Source organism: Hoplias malabaricus, chromosome 15 (assembly GCF_029633855.1).
Source record: "Hoplias malabaricus isolate fHopMal1 chromosome 15, fHopMal1.hap1, whole genome shotgun sequence".
Classification (NCBI taxonomy): domain Eukaryota; kingdom Metazoa; phylum Chordata; class Actinopteri; order Characiformes; family Erythrinidae; genus Hoplias; species Hoplias malabaricus.
The window spans coordinates 16,202,438-16,219,602 of NC_089814.1; the positions used below are offsets into that span (position 1 = coordinate 16,202,438).

General features: G+C 44.8%; 1 protein-coding gene across 4 annotated transcripts; it reads right to left on the reverse strand.

The window, feature by feature from the left end:
• Positions 1 to 7,095: 7,095 nt before the first annotated feature.
• Positions 7,096 to 10,397, reverse strand: LOC136667905 (uncharacterized). Of its 4 annotated transcripts, none has more exons than XM_066645063.1 (5): positions 10,301 to 10,397; positions 8,380 to 8,450; positions 7,984 to 8,088; positions 7,803 to 7,865; positions 7,096 to 7,680 (listed from the first exon to the last, which is right to left on the reverse strand). In XM_066645063.1, the coding sequence occupies exons 3-5, from the start codon at positions 8,054 to 8,056 to the stop codon at positions 7,280 to 7,282; spliced, it is 537 nt and encodes a 178-aa protein (XP_066501160.1). In that variant the 5' UTR covers positions 8,057 to 8,088; positions 8,380 to 8,450; positions 10,301 to 10,397; the 3' UTR covers positions 7,096 to 7,279. The 4 variants fall into 4 exon arrangements, with proteins under 4 accessions (XP_066501160.1, XP_066501156.1, XP_066501157.1 ...); XM_066645059.1 differs by lacking the exon at positions 10,301 to 10,397 and adding an exon at positions 8,850 to 9,469; XM_066645060.1 differs by lacking the exons at positions 7,803 to 7,865; positions 10,301 to 10,397 and adding an exon at positions 8,850 to 9,469.
• Positions 10,398 to 17,165: the final 6,768 nt, after the last annotated feature.

The following is a 17,165-nucleotide window of genomic DNA, read 5'->3' on the forward strand; positions in this document are numbered from 1 at the left end:
TGAAATTCAGATGCCAAAATACGAGTTACAAAAAATTCAGATACACATCCGGGATACAAAGAATAAGCAAATGATTCATTTGGATTTTCTCTTTCACTTTAAAATGCTGCACTAGTTTCATTCTGTCGCCGCTAGATACAAAATACAACAAAATTACAAAATACAAACAAAACCTCCATACCGTGGAAAAATACACGTTTAGCTTCCTTCCGCGGATATTATCTCTTTATTTTCAAAATGTCTCAGAAATCTGAAAGACGACACAATATAACAGACTATTAATATCCTGAAGATGAAGATATTTTACTGTGGAAATTTTTGTCATGGTCCTATGAATATAGCATGTGATAATGAGAGAATATGTGGAAACATGAACTTTGAAGTAAATGTCCTATGGCATTTTTATTTTTTAAATGTTAGAGTATCAAGAATCTGAAATTGATTTTACAGAAGGTGTAGTACAAATATAATATCCCAAAGTGCAGAGTTTAATTCATAAAGTTGTGTTTGTTTAAACATTGAATGTTGGTGTGTGTATATTAACAATGTCTGGTTATTTCTAGTATTATAAACATTTATATAGAAATTTGTGTTTGTAGATTATTTACTTGTTGTGACAATGCTTCTTGGCAATAAATCTTATATCATTGAAAACCTGTTAATTTCCCTTTTCAATGGTGCCACATTTGTAAGGGACATGTGTTTGTGGATCAGGGCCTTGTCGTGGCGGAAGGGCTTGTGTGGTCTCATGACCTCCAGGGCTATGTCGTTGGGAGCTGTTAGCTCCCAGTAGGGTCTCCCATGGCGAACAGGTCTGGAGTGAAGATCCAGACAAACATAATCCAAAAGCATTCCTATGAGTACATCCATTAAAATTCAGTGTACCCTGCCCGGGAAAGGGTTACCGGGACCTACCCCTGGAGCCAGGCCTGGGGGTATTGTCCGATGGCGAGCGCCTGGTGGCCGGGCAGCCCACACAACCCGGCCAGGCTCAGCCCGAAACGGAAACGTGGGAGGATCATGTGGGCTCACCACCCACAAGATCCAGAGTAGGGGTGCGGTGCTATGCCCATCGGGCACAGAGCGGGGCGAAGGGGCCCCTGGCGTCGTGGAACTTGTCAGTGGTTGTTGGTACGTGGAACATAACCTCACTGGGGGGAAAGAGCCAGAGCTGGTGCGTGAGGTTGAGAGATACCAGCTAGATATAGTTGGGCTCACCTCTACACACAGTGTAGGCTCTGGAACCAAACTCCTCGATAGGGGTTGGTCTCTCTCCTACTCAGGAGTTGCACAGGGTGAGAGGCGCCGGGCGGGTGTGGGGATACTCACAAGTCCCTGGCTGGCTCCTGTACAGCTGGAGTTTAGCCCAGTAAATGAGAGGGTCGCCTTAATGCGGCTCCGGCTTGCAGAGAGGAAAACTTTGACTGTTGTGTGTGCGTATGCACCGAACAGCAGCTCAGAGTATTTGGCCTCCTTGGAGACAGTGAGGGGAGTTCTAGAGGGGATTCCATGCACTGACTCTATTGTTTTACTGGGGGACTTCAGTGCTCACGTTGGCAATGACTGGGAAACCTGGAGAGGAGTGATTGGGAGGAACGGACTGCCTGATCTAAACCCGAGTGGTGTGATGTTGTTGGACTTCTGTGCTAGCCATGGTTTGTCCATAACGAACACCATGTTCGAACATAAGATTGCTCATAAGTGTACTTGGTACCAGAGCACTCAATGATTGACTTTGTGGTTGTGTCTTCTGACCTGAGGCAGTATGTTTTGGACACTCGGGTAAAGAGGGGCTGAGCTGTCAACCGATCACCATCTGGTGGTGAGTTGGATCCGATGGCGGGGAAAGCTGCCGGACAGACCTGGTAAACCCAAACGTATAGTGAGGGTGTGCTGGGAAAAGCTTGCAGATGACTCTGTCCGGATGGATTTCAACTCTCACCTCCGAGAGAACTTCTCACATGTTCCGGAGGAGGTAGGGGGAATGGAGTCTGTACTGTGAATGGACACTGTACCGGACCTCCATCGTGGAAGCGGCTGCATGTAGCTGTGGTCAAAAGCTTGTCGGTGCCTGTTACGGCGGCAACCCAAGAACCCGTTGGTGGAAAGCGGGGGTGAGGGAAGCTGTCAAGCGGAAGAAGGACGCTTTTTGAGATTGGCTAGTTCGGGGAACTTCCGATTCTGCGGATGGGTACCGGCAGGCGAAAAAGGCTGCAGCTGTGGCAGTTTCTGAAACAAAATCCAGAGCATGGGAGGAGTTTGGAGAGGCCATAGAGAATGACTTCCGGATGGCCTCAAAGAGGTTCTGCAAAACACTCCGTCAGCTCAGGAGAGGGAGAGGGGACACTGTCCAAGCTGTGCTCAGTAAGGATGGTGAAACTCTGAACTCGACTGAGCGAATTGTTGGGCGTTGGAAGGAGCACTTTGAGGAACTCCTTAACCCGAGAGATATGCCTCCTGTGCAGGAGGTAGGGCCAGAAGTGTCTGGGGGGTCAGATTCCATTTCCTTGGCTGAAGTCACTGAGGTGGTGAAAAAGCTTTGCAGTGGCAAAGCTCCAGGAGTGGATGAGATTCACCCAGAGTTACTGAAGGCATTCGATACTGTGGGGCTGTCTTGGATGACACGCCTATACAATATTGCATGGACCTCGGGAACGGTGCCTTTGGATTGGCAAACCGGGGTGGTGATTCCTATTTTCAAAAAAGGGGACCGGAGAAAGTGTGCCAATTATCGTGGCATTACACTTCTCAGCCTCCCGTGGAAAGTCGATGCCAAGGTGCTGGAAAGGAGAATCTGTCCGATAGTCGAACTTAGGATTTTGGAGGAACAATGCGGATTTCGTCCTGGCTGTGGAACTATGGACCAACTCTTTACCTTTGCACAGATGATTGAGAGGGCGTGGGAATTTGCTACTCCACTCTACACATGCTTTGTGGATTTGGAGAAGGCATATGACCATGTTCCCCGAGAGATTCTGTGGGAGGTGCTCCGGGAGTATGGGGTGCCAGGGTCGCTCTGGTGAGCCGTACGGTCCTTGTACTCTCAGAGTTTGAGTTGTTTTTGCATCCTTGGTAGTAAGTCAAGCTTGTTCAGTGTGGGCATTGGACTCCGTCAGGGCTGTGCCTTATCTCCACTCCTGTTCCTGATATTCATGGACAGGGTGGCGTGGCGTAGCCTGGGGCAGGAGGGCTTCCGTCGAGGAGCTCAGGAGGCGGCATCTCTGCTTTTTGCTGACGATGTTGTTCTTCTGGCTTCTTCGCACGGAGGCCTCCAGCGTTCACTTGAGCAGTTTGCAGCTGAGTGTGAAGCGGTCGGTATGCGGATCAGCACCTCCAAGTCTGAGGCCATGGTTATCTCCCGGAAACAGATGGCATGCTCCCTTCAGGTAAGGGGTGAGAACCTGCCCCAAGTGAAGGAGTTCAAGTATCTCGGGTTCTTGTTCACGAGTGATGGGATGAGGGACGGTGAGATTGACCGTAGGATAGGTGCAGTGTCTGCAGTAATGCGGTCACTGTACCGCACCGTTGTGGTGAAGAGAGCTGAACCATAAAACAAAGCTCTCAATTTACCGGTCAGTCTACGTCCCCACTCTCACCTATGGTCATGAGCTCTGGGTAATGACTGAAAGAACAAGATAGTGGATACAAGCGGCCGAAATGAGCTTTCTCCGACGGGTCACTGGGCTTACTCTCTGTGCTCGGGTGAGGAGCTCAGTGACTAGGGAGGAGCTCGGAGTAGAGTCACTGCTCCTTCGCATTGAGAGAAGTCATTTGAGGTGGTTTGGGCATTTTATCAGGATGCCTCCTGGACGCCTCTCACTGGAGGTATACCAGGCATGTCCAACTCGAAGGAGGCCCCGGGGTAGACCCAGAACACGCTGGAGGGATAATATGTCTCCCAGCTGTCCTGGGAACGCCTTGGGATCCCCTAGGAGGAATTGGTGGATGTTGCAAAGGGACAGAGATGTCTGGGCTTCTTTGCTCGCCCTGTTGCCACCGCGACCCTGAAATGGAGAAGCGGAAAAGAAAATGATGATGATGCGTTTGTGGGAGGAGCAGTAGAGCTGAGTGTGTGGGTTGCGCCCATGATAAATTTGCCAAATCCTCTCTGTCAATGACAATTACATTGTACAACCTAGGTTTATAAGTAATTTCTTCAATTTTATTTGCATAAGCTCTATCTCTCAGTGCTGTTCAAATGAAAGTCAAATGTAAATATGTTTAAAAACACAAAGGATTTCATGGGATGTCCTAACTTTCACACGACTGTATCCCCACAGTTCATGTTTCCACATTCTGTCATATCACATGCTCTGTTCACAGGGCCTTTACAAAAAATCTCCAATCTTACTTTCTATGAGAAACTCGTCTCCTGTCCCTCACCAAGTGGCCGTTTACCCCTCACCAAACACTAAAAACCCTTAGTTATGGTGTGTTTTATTCTGATGTACTGAGTTTATTTCTGATGTTTTACACTTGTTTCTCACTGGGTAGTGTTCCTTTAAATGACTGATGTGTTAAAAGGCGAGAGCTGCACTCTGATTGGCTGTAGAGCAAGGCAACCTCCCCCAGACCCCTACTGCATTTAAATGCCCTCAATGGGGGAAATGTAACTAGTAAAACACATCTAAGCTTTGAAACATGTTTATTGACTTGATTATTGTTTGTGGAGCTTGTGGCTGTCAAACAGAACCGTTTGAGTCTCTCTCGCGGTGTCTGGGTCTGTTAGGCGTTGAAAACATGAGCCCTGCTGCGTGTTTGTCCCACCTCCTTGGTGGGTGCACATCGCCATAACTCTGCCCCTGATTGGTCTACAGATTTGATTGACATGTCGTTGTTGAGCGCCTAAGCTAAGCTGCAGTGACATGGGTCCACGGGGATCATATTTTAATTATTTTTTGAAAATGTGTACTATTGTTTTCAAGTTTTTTTTTTTTTTGGCCAGTACTCTTGACACAAGCATGAGGATTACTCACGAACGGTTTGACGGAGAATTGTGACTCAGATTTAGTCTCGTTTTGAAGGGCACTATCTAAGCTAAGCGCTGCTGTGCTAACTTTGTGTGTGAGCCGCTTATGGGCTCTTCAGGCTTCGAGAGGCAGCGGTTTTGTCATCGATGAGGAAGTTTGGAATATCTTGTTTTTTTGGCTTTAATTCCTTAGTCCTACATTTTAGTGTACATCTTCGTGATCCTGAGTCTGACCGTTAGATTGGTGTATGATATGTACACATTACTCAAATATGGTGCCGTGAAAAATCTGAAAATCTGTTCTGTCACTAACATTTTTTCATAACAATTTCCAATAACAGCAAAAATACTTATCTATCGAGTGAGATTATATATAAAATGATTTAAGCTTTAATTTGGTACATTGACTGTCGACTTTGGACCTGTAGTACTTAAGATATATTGACGGATATAACAATGAGTGACGCCAACGAGCGAAATAAGAGGCTAAATAGTGCTGGGTTTCTAGGTTACAACTATCAACTCAGTCGTTTATGATGCAGATTATTGAGTGTATGTTACAAAGAGCAACCAGTAATCTTCATTCATTCACTCATTCATTATCTGTAACTGCTTATCCAGTTCAGAGTCGCGGTGAGTCCAGAGCCCACCTGGAATCATTGGGCGCAAGGCGGGAATACACCCTGGAGGGGGCGCTAGTCCTTAACAGAGCAACACAGACACACACTCACACCTACAGACACTTTTGAGTCACCAATCCACCTACGAACGTGTGTTTTTGGACTGTGGGAGGAAACCGGAGCACCCGGAGGAAACCCACACGGACACGGGGAGAACACACCAACTTCTCACAGACAGTCACCCGGAGCGGGAATCGAACCCACAATCTGCAGACACTGCGACACTACCTACTGTGCCACTGTGCCACCCCAAGTCTACTTCATTTATATAAAACAAATTTTAAAAATACACTGTACAGTACCCTTGTCATTGGGACCCAGGGCTCTGCCTTAATTTCATGGGTAATTAGGCAGAGTGTTACACATAAGAAATAAAGGAGAGACCAGACAGAATAAAAGTCTAAAGTAATTTTAATTAAATAGAACTTAACCTTAACCTAAATCTAAATGAAAAACTTTAAAAGGAAACTTAACCGAGTTAATGATATATTAAAATACCTGAAAAGAAGCTTACATAATTAAATCTAAATGCAGAAACTCAGAAAGGAAACTTATAAATGTAATACCACAATTATCAATCACTGAAATGTTATTTCTATAGCGCTTTTCACCAACAGAAAGTTGTCCGGGTCCAAGCCTCCTATGAGCAAGCCAAAGGCGACAGTGGCAAGGAAAAACTCCCTCAGCTCATGAGGAAGAAACCTTGGAAGGAACCAAGACTCATAGGGGGAACCCGTCCTCCTCGGGTCGACACCGGATTATTTAGAGGATTATTTACACTAATGAAATACTTACAAAGACCTGTGTGAAGACAAACATTAAACCTATTTATTTATTCATTTCAGTAATAATCATATCAGAGGTCTAATCAGAACATTATGACCTCCTGTTGTTTTCTACACTCACTGTCCATTCTCTCAGCTCCACTGACCACACAGGAGCACTTTGTAGTTCTACAATTACAGACTGTAGTCCATGTGTTGCTCTGCATACTTTGTTTGCCCCTTTCACCTGATTCTACAACGGTCATGGCTCCCGCAGGACCACACCAGAGCATTCTCAGTGCTGCAGCGACACTGAAATAGCGGTGGTGTGTTAGTGTGGATCAGACACAGCAGGGCTGCTGGAGTTTTTAAAGCCCTCATCGTCACTGCTGGACTGAAGATAAACCCCAAACCAAACGCAAACAGCTTCCTTTGGGCAGTGTCTTGTGTCCACTGATGAAGGACTCCTGCTTTCTGCGAGGAGTATGGTGTCCAGCAGGAGTGCTCTGGTGTTTCAGGAGTGCTCTATGCCCTGGTGTTGTCTTGCAGGAGTCCTGACCATTGAACAATCATGTGAAAGGGGCAAACAAAGTATGCAGAGTAACGGGTGAACTACAGTCTGTAATTGTAGAACTACAAAGTGCTCCTGTGTGGTCAGTGGAGCTGAGAGAATGGACAGTGAGTGTAGAAACAAGGAGGGAATAATTATTATTACTGAAATATCCATTTACATTGTGTCAAAATTACAATGATGGTAAAATGGAATACATTCATCAATCATACTTACCTACTTAAAAGGAAACTTAACTAAATCTAAATGTAGAAATCTACACAATATTTACATATTTACAAAATGTAGAAAGAACTCAAATAGCTGCAGAGAAGCCCTCTTCCCAGATACCAGGAACTTCATCCAGAAGACTGATGATTTCTTCTGCCAGCTCCCAAATTCCTGGTTCCTCATCCAACAGCTCTACAACCTCGTCAGGAAGGAGCAGGTCTTCCTCCTCATCCACAGCTGCGTCAGAGGTGGTGGAGCCTTCTGAGGAGCTGAGGCGGGGTCTCCTGCAAGGGGGTTCAAACACAGAGAATACCTCTTCGTCCTCAGAGAGCCCCCTGTTCCTCTTCCTCCCTGTCTCCACGCTGAAGAGCTGACTGCAGTGCTGCTGGGGGAGACACCGGCTGAAGAGCTGCTGCTGCCAGATGTTAACAGCTGAGGGATGTTGAAGGGGCAGCCAGCCAGCTGCACAGGGGGTGTAGAGCATACCTGCAAATTTCAAAGTAGCCAGTGAATGCTTCACTCAGCTTTCAGTTCGTCTGCTAGAGGTGTGTGTGAAACAGTTTGTACAGTTTAAACTTACAGTTACTCTCAGTTACACCTGTCCGTACCTGCAGACGTTGGGGCGTTAAAATGAATATCTGCTGGTGCCACAAAGAGACTCTGTGCTACGGCTGGGCCGAAAATAAACAATTTATAGACAATACGTAAACTTTAAGCAATAAAACCTTTAGTGATCAGACAGGTAACAGATATAATTAAAATGAGGTGAAAAACTGCTGTGAAACCCACCAACAGGACGGAGGAAACCTGGATAGATGTGGGTCTCCGGGCCATAACGATGGAAAACTGGCTGGACTGCCATAAAGTGGACCCCAGCTGAGGCAGAAGGCAGGTCTAGGAACAGTTATAGCAGGTTTGAGTACAGACTGCTCTCAATGGCCACAAAGCAGTGATACTTAAATTTGTTATTTTTTAAATATTTATTCATAACCTGTGCATTAATAAAAAAATCTTTTTAAAAACCACTGTTGTACCCTTTAAATCTTTCTCAGTTGACTTAAGGCCTTAAACTGCGTCGTGTAACAGTTAAACTACTTCTAAGTTTCTAGTAATAAGGATGTTTTTATCTTTTCAGTTTTAACAAAACATTTCAGTCGACATGAACAGAAATGAGTTTGTTCATACCGTGACTGAAGAAAACAGTCGGTCCCTCGATGAAGCGACGGTCCTCAATCCTAGGCTGGAGAAACGTCGGTCTGAAGAAGGTCATCGTTGAAGTAAATCAGAGAAACGTTGAGAGAGAAATCTCAGGTGAACTGTGTTGATCGTGTCAGGATCAAGACTGAGCTCTGAACATTTGAAACCAAACACAAAGTGAAGCTCTGGACCGAAGCTTTGAACCAAAACATTCTGAAGCCAACATTCCGAGCCATACTTTGGTGCACACCTTGTGCTGAAGCTGCACATGGAGCTGCCTTTAGAGACCAAGGACACGCTCTGAACCTATTTGCCATCTTCGGCTGAGCCCCTACTCTGCCCCAGTTTTGGACGTATACATCCCAGCAGCTAATTATTGCTTACACCAAATTGTTTTGTTTTTTCTTATTATATTTTGTGTTTGTCATTTTACAATACTGAATTAAAACCTTTGTTACCTGGATAAATGTTTCTTATGTACATTTGTGTTCAAAATAATAGCAGTGTGTTCAAAAACATTACTTAAGCACAAAATCTTAATAGTAGTTTTTATTTCCATGAATTGAGAACATTGCATACTGTTTTCCAAATCAACACATGAAGAGTTTTTCTGTGTTGCATAGAGTCAACCAACTTCTGGCACGTGTCAATTGGTATTCCAGTCCAGGATGCTTTGACTACATCCCACAATTCATTTGCATTTCTTGGTTTTGCCTCAGAAACTGCATCTTTGATGTCACCCCACAAGTTTTCTATCAGATTAAGGGCCGCTCCATAACCTGAATTTTGTTGGACTGGAACCAAGATTTTGCTCGTTTACTAGTGTGTTTAGGGTCGTTGTCTTGTTGAAACAGCCATTTCAAGGGCATTTCCTCTTCAGCGTAAGGCAACATGACCTGCTCAAGTATTCTGATATATGCAAACTGGTCCATGATCCCTGGTACGCGGTAAATAGGCCCAGCACCATAGTAAGAGAAACATGCCCATATGATGATGCTTGCACCACCATGCTTCACTGTCTTCAGAGGGTACTGTGGCTTGAATTCAGAGTTTGGGGGTCATCTGACGAACTGTCTGCGGCCCTTGGACCCAAAAAGAACAATTTTACTTTCATCAGTCTACAATATGTTTCTCCATTTCTCTTTAGGCCAGTTGATGTGTTCTTTGGCAAATTGTATCCGCTTCAGTACATGTCTTTTTTTTGTTGTTTTTTTAACGATGGGATTTTGCGGGGACTTCTTTCTAATAGATTAGCTTCACACAGGTGTCTTCTAACTGTCACATTACTCACAGGTAACCTGAGACTGTCTTTGATCATCCTTCAGCTGATCATTGTCTTTGCCATTCTGACTATTCTTCGATCCATTCGAATGGTAGTCTTCCGTTTTCTTCCACGTCTCTCTGGTTTTCCTCTCCATTTTAAAGCATTGGAGATCATTTTGGCTGAACAGCCTATTATTGTCTGCACTTCTTTGTAAGTTTTACCCTCTCCAATCAACTTTTAAATCAAAGCTTGCTGTTCTTCTGAACAATGTCTCGATCGACCCATTGTTCTCAAGCTTTCAAGGAGAAATGCATGTAGATCATGTGCTGGCTTCACCCTTAAATAAGGGACACCTGATTCACATCTGTTTCCTCACAGAATGATTGACCTCACTAATTGAACTCCACGCTGCTATTATTTTGAACACACCCCTTTCAATTAATTATGCAAATGCACAGACTCAAGAGCATGATATCACGAATGCTGAGTCTGTTGCTTTTCTAAGAATCTACTGCACCAACTGTTACATTGTTTGTCATGTGGTAATATAATTTATACCAAAAACAGTGATTATCTGGTTAGTCATATTGGACTGGAATCATTTTGAACACAACTGTAGTAATAGTGAAATAGACTGTTACCTACATAAAATAATTAAAAGTAACTAATTATCATGATAAAACAGATAGAGGAAAAAAAGTTAACCAGTGGTGCTTTAGAGCTCCCTGTCAGTGTATGATTTGATCCCCCCACATCTTTTGACTCCGTTGGCTATGGGTCTGTATTGCTTTCTTGACTGAATACACACACGGTGTATGCGGGGAGAGGGTGTAGTGCAGTGGTCTCCAACCTTTTTACGTACGTTAAGTTCACCTTTTGAAACCAGAACAAATGAAAGCTCTACCAATGTAAATGCCAGGCTTAGGCTGTTTAAAATATCAAATGTGTATATGTCCCCATAGCCTCCATAACATAGAATAAAACTGTTAACTTACTTCTTTTAATGAAAAGCTGAATATTGGCTGTGGTGATGCTTGTGTCTGCAATTGCTTTGTAAAGTTTTACTACCTATAGTACAGCAACTCTGCACATGCTCAGACCCACAATTTTAAATGTTTTCACTGTAAATCTGTTTTCCAACAGTGTGAATTCACGTGTCAGAACTCGCAGACACAAACACAGTGTGATCGCAACTTTATATGTCCCTGCTCAACTAGCCAGCGAACCACTGCGGTCGGATAGAGAATGACGCTATAAATGCCATAACTGAAGCCGCAATGATTCATCACAGTCTTGGAGACCGACCTGTCGATCGCTATTGACTTGTTGATGACCACTGGTGTGTTTAGTTACTGACTGCGAGAGTCATTTCAAGACAAAAATAATGAAAAAACTTTAATTGAATGCCCCTTTACAATATTCCATTAATCACACTGAAAAGCTACTGATCCACCAGTGGAAATAGCATTATGCAGCAGAGGAAACCTGATTATTAATGAACGTAAAGTAAGACTACTGAAAAAGCCTGTTAAAATGTTCATGCATTAAACACGGCAGTATCTATGGCAGACTGAATTGATGTTTTATGTTCTTACCAGACGTTATGACTTTGTATTTTACAGATACCTGTATATAATCAGTAAATAGTTGTTCACAAAAAATATTTTTGTAAAGACAGCAGCTCCACCAAAGCCCAGTCAAGTTAAAGTTTTACACTTAAAAGAATACTATAGAAGCAAATCTGTCTCATCAGACTTTGAAATATTACCACCTTTTGAATTTGCAGCACTGAAGTATTTTTTTTTTTTAACTGAAATTATGCATCTGAATTTTGTTGCTTTTGAATTTAAGTCTTCAGATTTCCACCTCTGAATATTTAGCTTCACAATTATACATCTGAATATAATTGCTCTTGAATAGAACCCGTGAATTTTCAAGACTCTTTTTTTGTCTGTTATTATTTAAGGTTAATAAATTCAGATAAAAAAAATCAAACAATATATTTCGTAGTGGCTCAAATTCGACAGATGAAATTCAGATGCCAAAATACGAGTTACAAAAAATTCAGATACACATCCGGGATACAAAGAATAAGCAAATGATTCATTTGGATTTTCTCTTTCACTTTAAAATGCTGCACTAGTTTCATTCTGTCGCCGCTAGATACAAAATACAACAAAATTACAAAATACAAACAAAACCTCCATACCGTGGAAAAATACACGTTTAGCTTCCTTCCGCGGATATTATCTCTTTATTTTCAAAATGTCTCAGAAATCTGAAAGACGACACAATATAACAGACTATTAATATCCTGAAGATGAAGATATTTTACTGTGGAAATTTTTGTCATGGTCCTATGAATATAGCATGTGATAATGAGAGAATATGTGGAAACATGAACTTTGAAGTAAATGTCCTATGGCATTTTTATTTTTTAAATGTTAGAGTATCAAGAATCTGAAATTGATTTTACAGAAGGTGTAGTACAAATATAATATCCCAAAGTGCAGAGTTTAATTCATAAAGTTGTGTTTGTTTAAACATTGAATGTTGGTGTGTGTATATTAACAATGTCTGGTTATTTCTAGTATTATAAACATTTATATAGAAATTTGTGTTTGTAGATTATTTACTTGTTGTGACAATGCTTCTTGGCAATAAATCTTATATCATTGAAAACCTGTTAATTTCCCTTTTCAATGGTGCCACATTTGTAAGGGACATGTGTTTGTGGATCAGGGCCTTGTCGTGGCGGAAGGGCTTGTGTGGTCTCATGACCTCCAGGGCTATGTCGTTGGGAGCTGTTAGCTCCCAGTAGGGTCTCCCATGGCGAACAGGTCTGGAGTGAAGATCCAGACAAACATAATCCAAAAGCATTCCTATGAGTACATCCATTAAAATCAGTGTACCCTGCCCGGGAAAGGGTTACCGGGACCTACCCCTGGAGCCAGGCCTGGGGGTATTGTCCGATGGCGAGCGCCTGGTGGCCGGGCAGCCCACACAACCCGGCCAGGCTCAGCCCGAAACGGAAACGTGGGAGGATCATGTGGGCTCACCACCCACAAGATCCAGAGTAGGGGTGCGGTGCTATGCCCATCGGGCACAGAGCGGGGCGAAGGGGCCCCTGGCGTCGTGGAACTTGTCAGTGGTTGTTGGTACGTGGAACATAACCTCACTGGGGGGAAAGAGCCAGAGCTGGTGCGTGAGGTTGAGAGATACCAGCTAGATATAGTTGGGCTCACCTCTACACACAGTGTAGGCTCTGGAACCAAACTCCTCGATAGGGGTTGGTCTCTCTCCTACTCAGGAGTTGCACAGGGTGAGAGGCGCCGGGCGGGTGTGGGGATACTCACAAGTCCCTGGCTGGCTCCTGTACAGCTGGAGTTTAGCCCAGTAAATGAGAGGGTCGCCTTAATGCGGCTCCGGCTTGCAGAGAGGAAAACTTTGACTGTTGTGTGTGCGTATGCACCGAACAGCAGCTCAGAGTATTTGGCCTCCTTGGAGACAGTGAGGGGAGTTCTAGAGGGGATTCCATGCACTGACTCTATTGTTTTACTGGGGGACTTCAGTGCTCACGTTGGCAATGACTGGGAAACCTGGAGAGGAGTGATTGGGAGGAACGGACTGCCTGATCTAAACCCGAGTGGTGTGATGTTGTTGGACTTCTGTGCTAGCCATGGTTTGTCCATAACGAACACCATGTTCGAACATAAGATTGCTCATAAGTGTACTTGGTACCAGAGCACTCAATGATTGACTTTGTGGTTGTGTCTTCTGACCTGAGGCAGTATGTTTTGGACACTCGGGTAAAGAGGGGCTGAGCTGTCAACCGATCACCATCTGGTGGTGAGTTGGATCCGATGGCGGGGAAAGCTGCCGGACAGACCTGGTAAACCCAAACGTATAGTGAGGGTGTGCTGGGAAAAGCTTGCAGATGACTCTGTCCGGATGGATTTCAACTCTCACCTCCGAGAGAACTTCTCACATGTTCCGGAGGAGGTAGGGGGAATGGAGTCTGTACTGTGAATGGACACTGTACCGGACCTCCATCGTGGAAGCGGCTGCATGTAGCTGTGGTCAAAAGCTTGTCGGTGCCTGTTACGGCGGCAACCCAAGAACCCGTTGGTGGAAAGCGGGGGTGAGGGAAGCTGTCAAGCGGAAGAAGGACGCTTTTTGAGATTGGCTAGTTCGGGGAACTTCCGATTCTGCGGATGGGTACCGGCAGGCGAAAAAGGCTGCAGCTGTGGCAGTTTCTGAAACAAAATCCAGAGCATGGGAGGAGTTTGGAGAGGCCATAGAGAATGACTTCCGGATGGCCTCAAAGAGGTTCTGCAAAACACTCCGTCAGCTCAGGAGAGGGAGAGGGGACACTGTCCAAGCTGTGCTCAGTAAGGATGGTGAAACTCTGAACTCGACTGAGCGAATTGTTGGGCGTTGGAAGGAGCACTTTGAGGAACTCCTTAACCCGAGAGATATGCCTCCTGTGCAGGAGGTAGGGCCAGAAGTGTCTGGGGGGTCAGATTCCATTTCCTTGGCTGAAGTCACTGAGGTGGTGAAAAAGCTTTGCAGTGGCAAAGCTCCAGGAGTGGATGAGATTCACCCAGAGTTACTGAAGGCATTCGATACTGTGGGGCTGTCTTGGATGACACGCCTATACAATATTGCATGGACCTCGGGAACGGTGCCTTTGGATTGGCAAACCGGGGTGGTGATTCCTATTTTCAAAAAAGGGGACCGGAGAAAGTGTGCCAATTATCGTGGCATTACACTTCTCAGCCTCCCGTGGAAAGTCGATGCCAAGGTGCTGGAAAGGAGAATCTGTCCGATAGTCGAACTTAGGATTTTGGAGGAACAATGCGGATTTCGTCCTGGCTGTGGAACTATGGACCAACTCTTTACCTTTGCACAGATGATTGAGAGGGCGTGGGAATTTGCTACTCCACTCTACACATGCTTTGTGGATTTGGAGAAGGCATATGACCATGTTCCCCGAGAGATTCTGTGGGAGGTGCTCCGGGAGTATGGGGTGCCAGGGTCGCTCTGGTGAGCCGTACGGTCCTTGTACTCTCAGAGTTTGAGTTGTTTTTGCATCCTTGGTAGTAAGTCAAGCTTGTTCAGTGTGGGCATTGGACTCCGTCAGGGCTGTGCCTTATCTCCACTCCTGTTCCTGATATTCATGGACAGGGTGGCGTGGCGTAGCCTGGGGCAGGAGGGCTTCCGTCGAGGAGCTCAGGAGGCGGCATCTCTGCTTTTTGCTGACGATGTTGTTCTTCTGGCTTCTTCGCACGGAGGCCTCCAGCGTTCACTTGAGCAGTTTGCAGCTGAGTGTGAAGCGGTCGGTATGCGGATCAGCACCTCCAAGTCTGAGGCCATGGTTATCTCCCGGAAACAGATGGCATGCTCCCTTCAGGTAAGGGGTGAGAACCTGCCCCAAGTGAAGGAGTTCAAGTATCTCGGGTTCTTGTTCACGAGTGATGGGATGAGGGACGGTGAGATTGACCGTAGGATAGGTGCAGTGTCTGCAGTAATGCGGTCACTGTACCGCACCGTTGTGGTGAAGAGAGCTGAACCATAAAACAAAGCTCTCAATTTACCGGTCAGTCTACGTCCCCACTCTCACCTATGGTCATGAGCTCTGGGTAATGACTGAAAGAACAAGATAGTGGATACAAGCGGCCGAAATGAGCTTTCTCCGACGGGTCACTGGGCTTACTCTCTGTGCTCGGGTGAGGAGCTCAGTGACTAGGGAGGAGCTCGGAGTAGAGTCACTGCTCCTTCGCATTGAGAGAAGTCATTTGAGGTGGTTTGGGCATTTTATCAGGATGCCTCCTGGACGCCTCTCACTGGAGGTATACCAGGCATGTCCAACTCGAAGGAGGCCCCGGGGTAGACCCAGAACACGCTGGAGGGATAATATGTCTCCCAGCTGTCCTGGGAACGCCTTGGGATCCCCTAGGAGGAATTGGTGGATGTTGCAAAGGGACAGAGATGTCTGGGCTTCTTTGCTCGCCCTGTTGCCACCGCGACCCTGAAATGGAGAAGCGGAAAAGAAAATGATGATGATGCGTTTGTGGGAGGAGCAGTAGAGCTGAGTGTGTGGGTTGCGCCCATGAAAAATTTGCCAAATCCTCTCTGTCAATGACAATTACATTGTACAACCTAGGTTTATAAGTAATTTCTTCAATTTTATTTGCATAAGCTCTATCTCTCAGTGCTGTTCAAATGAAAGTCAAATGTAAATATGTTTAAAAACACAAAGGATTTCATGGGATGTCCTAACTTTCACACGACTGTATCCCCACAGTTCATGTTTCCACATTCTGTCATATCACATGCTCTGTTCACAGGGCCTTTACAAAAAATCTCCAATCTTACTTTCTATGAGAAACTCGTCTCCTGTCCCTCACCAAGTGGCCGTTTACCCCTCACCAAACACTAAAAACCCTTAGTTATGGTGTGTTTTATTCTGATGTACTGAGTTTATTTCTGATGTTTTACACTTGTTTCTCACTGGGTAGTGTTCCTTTAAATGACTGATGTGTTAAAAGGCGAGAGCTGCACTCTGATTGGCTGTAGAGCAAGGCAACCTCCCCCAGACCCCTACTGCATTTAAATGCCCTCAATGGGGGAAATGTAACTAGTAAAACACATCTAAGCTTTGAAACATGTTTATTGACTTGATTATTGTTTGTGGAGCTTGTGGCTGTCAAACAGAACCGTTTGAGTCTCTCTCGCGGTGTCTGGGTCTGTTAGGCGTTGAAAACATGAGCCCTGCTGCGTGTTTGTCCCACCTCCTTGGTGGGTGCACATCGCCATAACTCTGCCCCTGATTGGTCTACAGATTTGATTGACATGTCGTTGTTGAGCGCCTAAGCTAAGCTGCAGTGACATGGGTCCACGGGGATCATATTTTAATTATTTTTTGAAAATGTGTACTATTGTTTTCAAGTTTTTTTTTTTTTTTGGCCAGTACTCTTGACACAAGCATGAGGATTACTCACGAACGGTTTGACGGAGAATTGTGACTCAGATTTAGTCTCGTTTTGAAGGGCACTATCTAAGCTAAGCGCTGCTGTGCTAACTTTGTGTGTGAGCCGCTTATGGGCTCTTCAGGCTTCGAGAGGCAGCGGTTTTGTCATCGATGAGGAAGTTTGGAATATCTTGTTTTTTTGGCTTTAATTCCTTAGTCCTACATTTTAGTGTACATCTTCGTGATCCTGAGTCTGACCGTTAGATTGGTGTATGATATGTACACATTACTCAAATATGGTGCCGTGAAAAATCTGAAAATCTGTTCTGTCACTAACATTTTTTCATAACAATTTCCAATAACAGCAAAAATACTTATCTATCGAGTGAGATTATATATAAAATGATTTAAGCTTTAATTTGGTACATTGACTGTCGACTTTGGACCTGTAGTACTTAAGATATATTGACGGATATAACAATGAGTGACGCCAACGAGCGAAATAAGAGGCTAAATAGTGCTGGGTTTCTAGGTTAC

Bases quoted from the DNA above. Each gene is read 5' to 3' on its own strand.
- LOC136667905 (XM_066645059.1), bottom strand. From the start codon at position 8,968: ATGCAATGTTCTCAATTCATGGAAATAAAAACTACTATTAAGATTTTG. The intron at 8,089-8,379 runs GTATGAACAAAC...AACTGTTCCTAG, and splicing joins GACTGTTTTCTTCAGTCACG to ACCTGCCTTCTGCCTCAGCT. The intron at 7,866-7,983 runs GTGGGTTTCACA...TTTTCGGCCCAG, and splicing joins AGGTTTCCTCCGTCCTGTTG to CCGTAGCACAGAGTCTCTTT.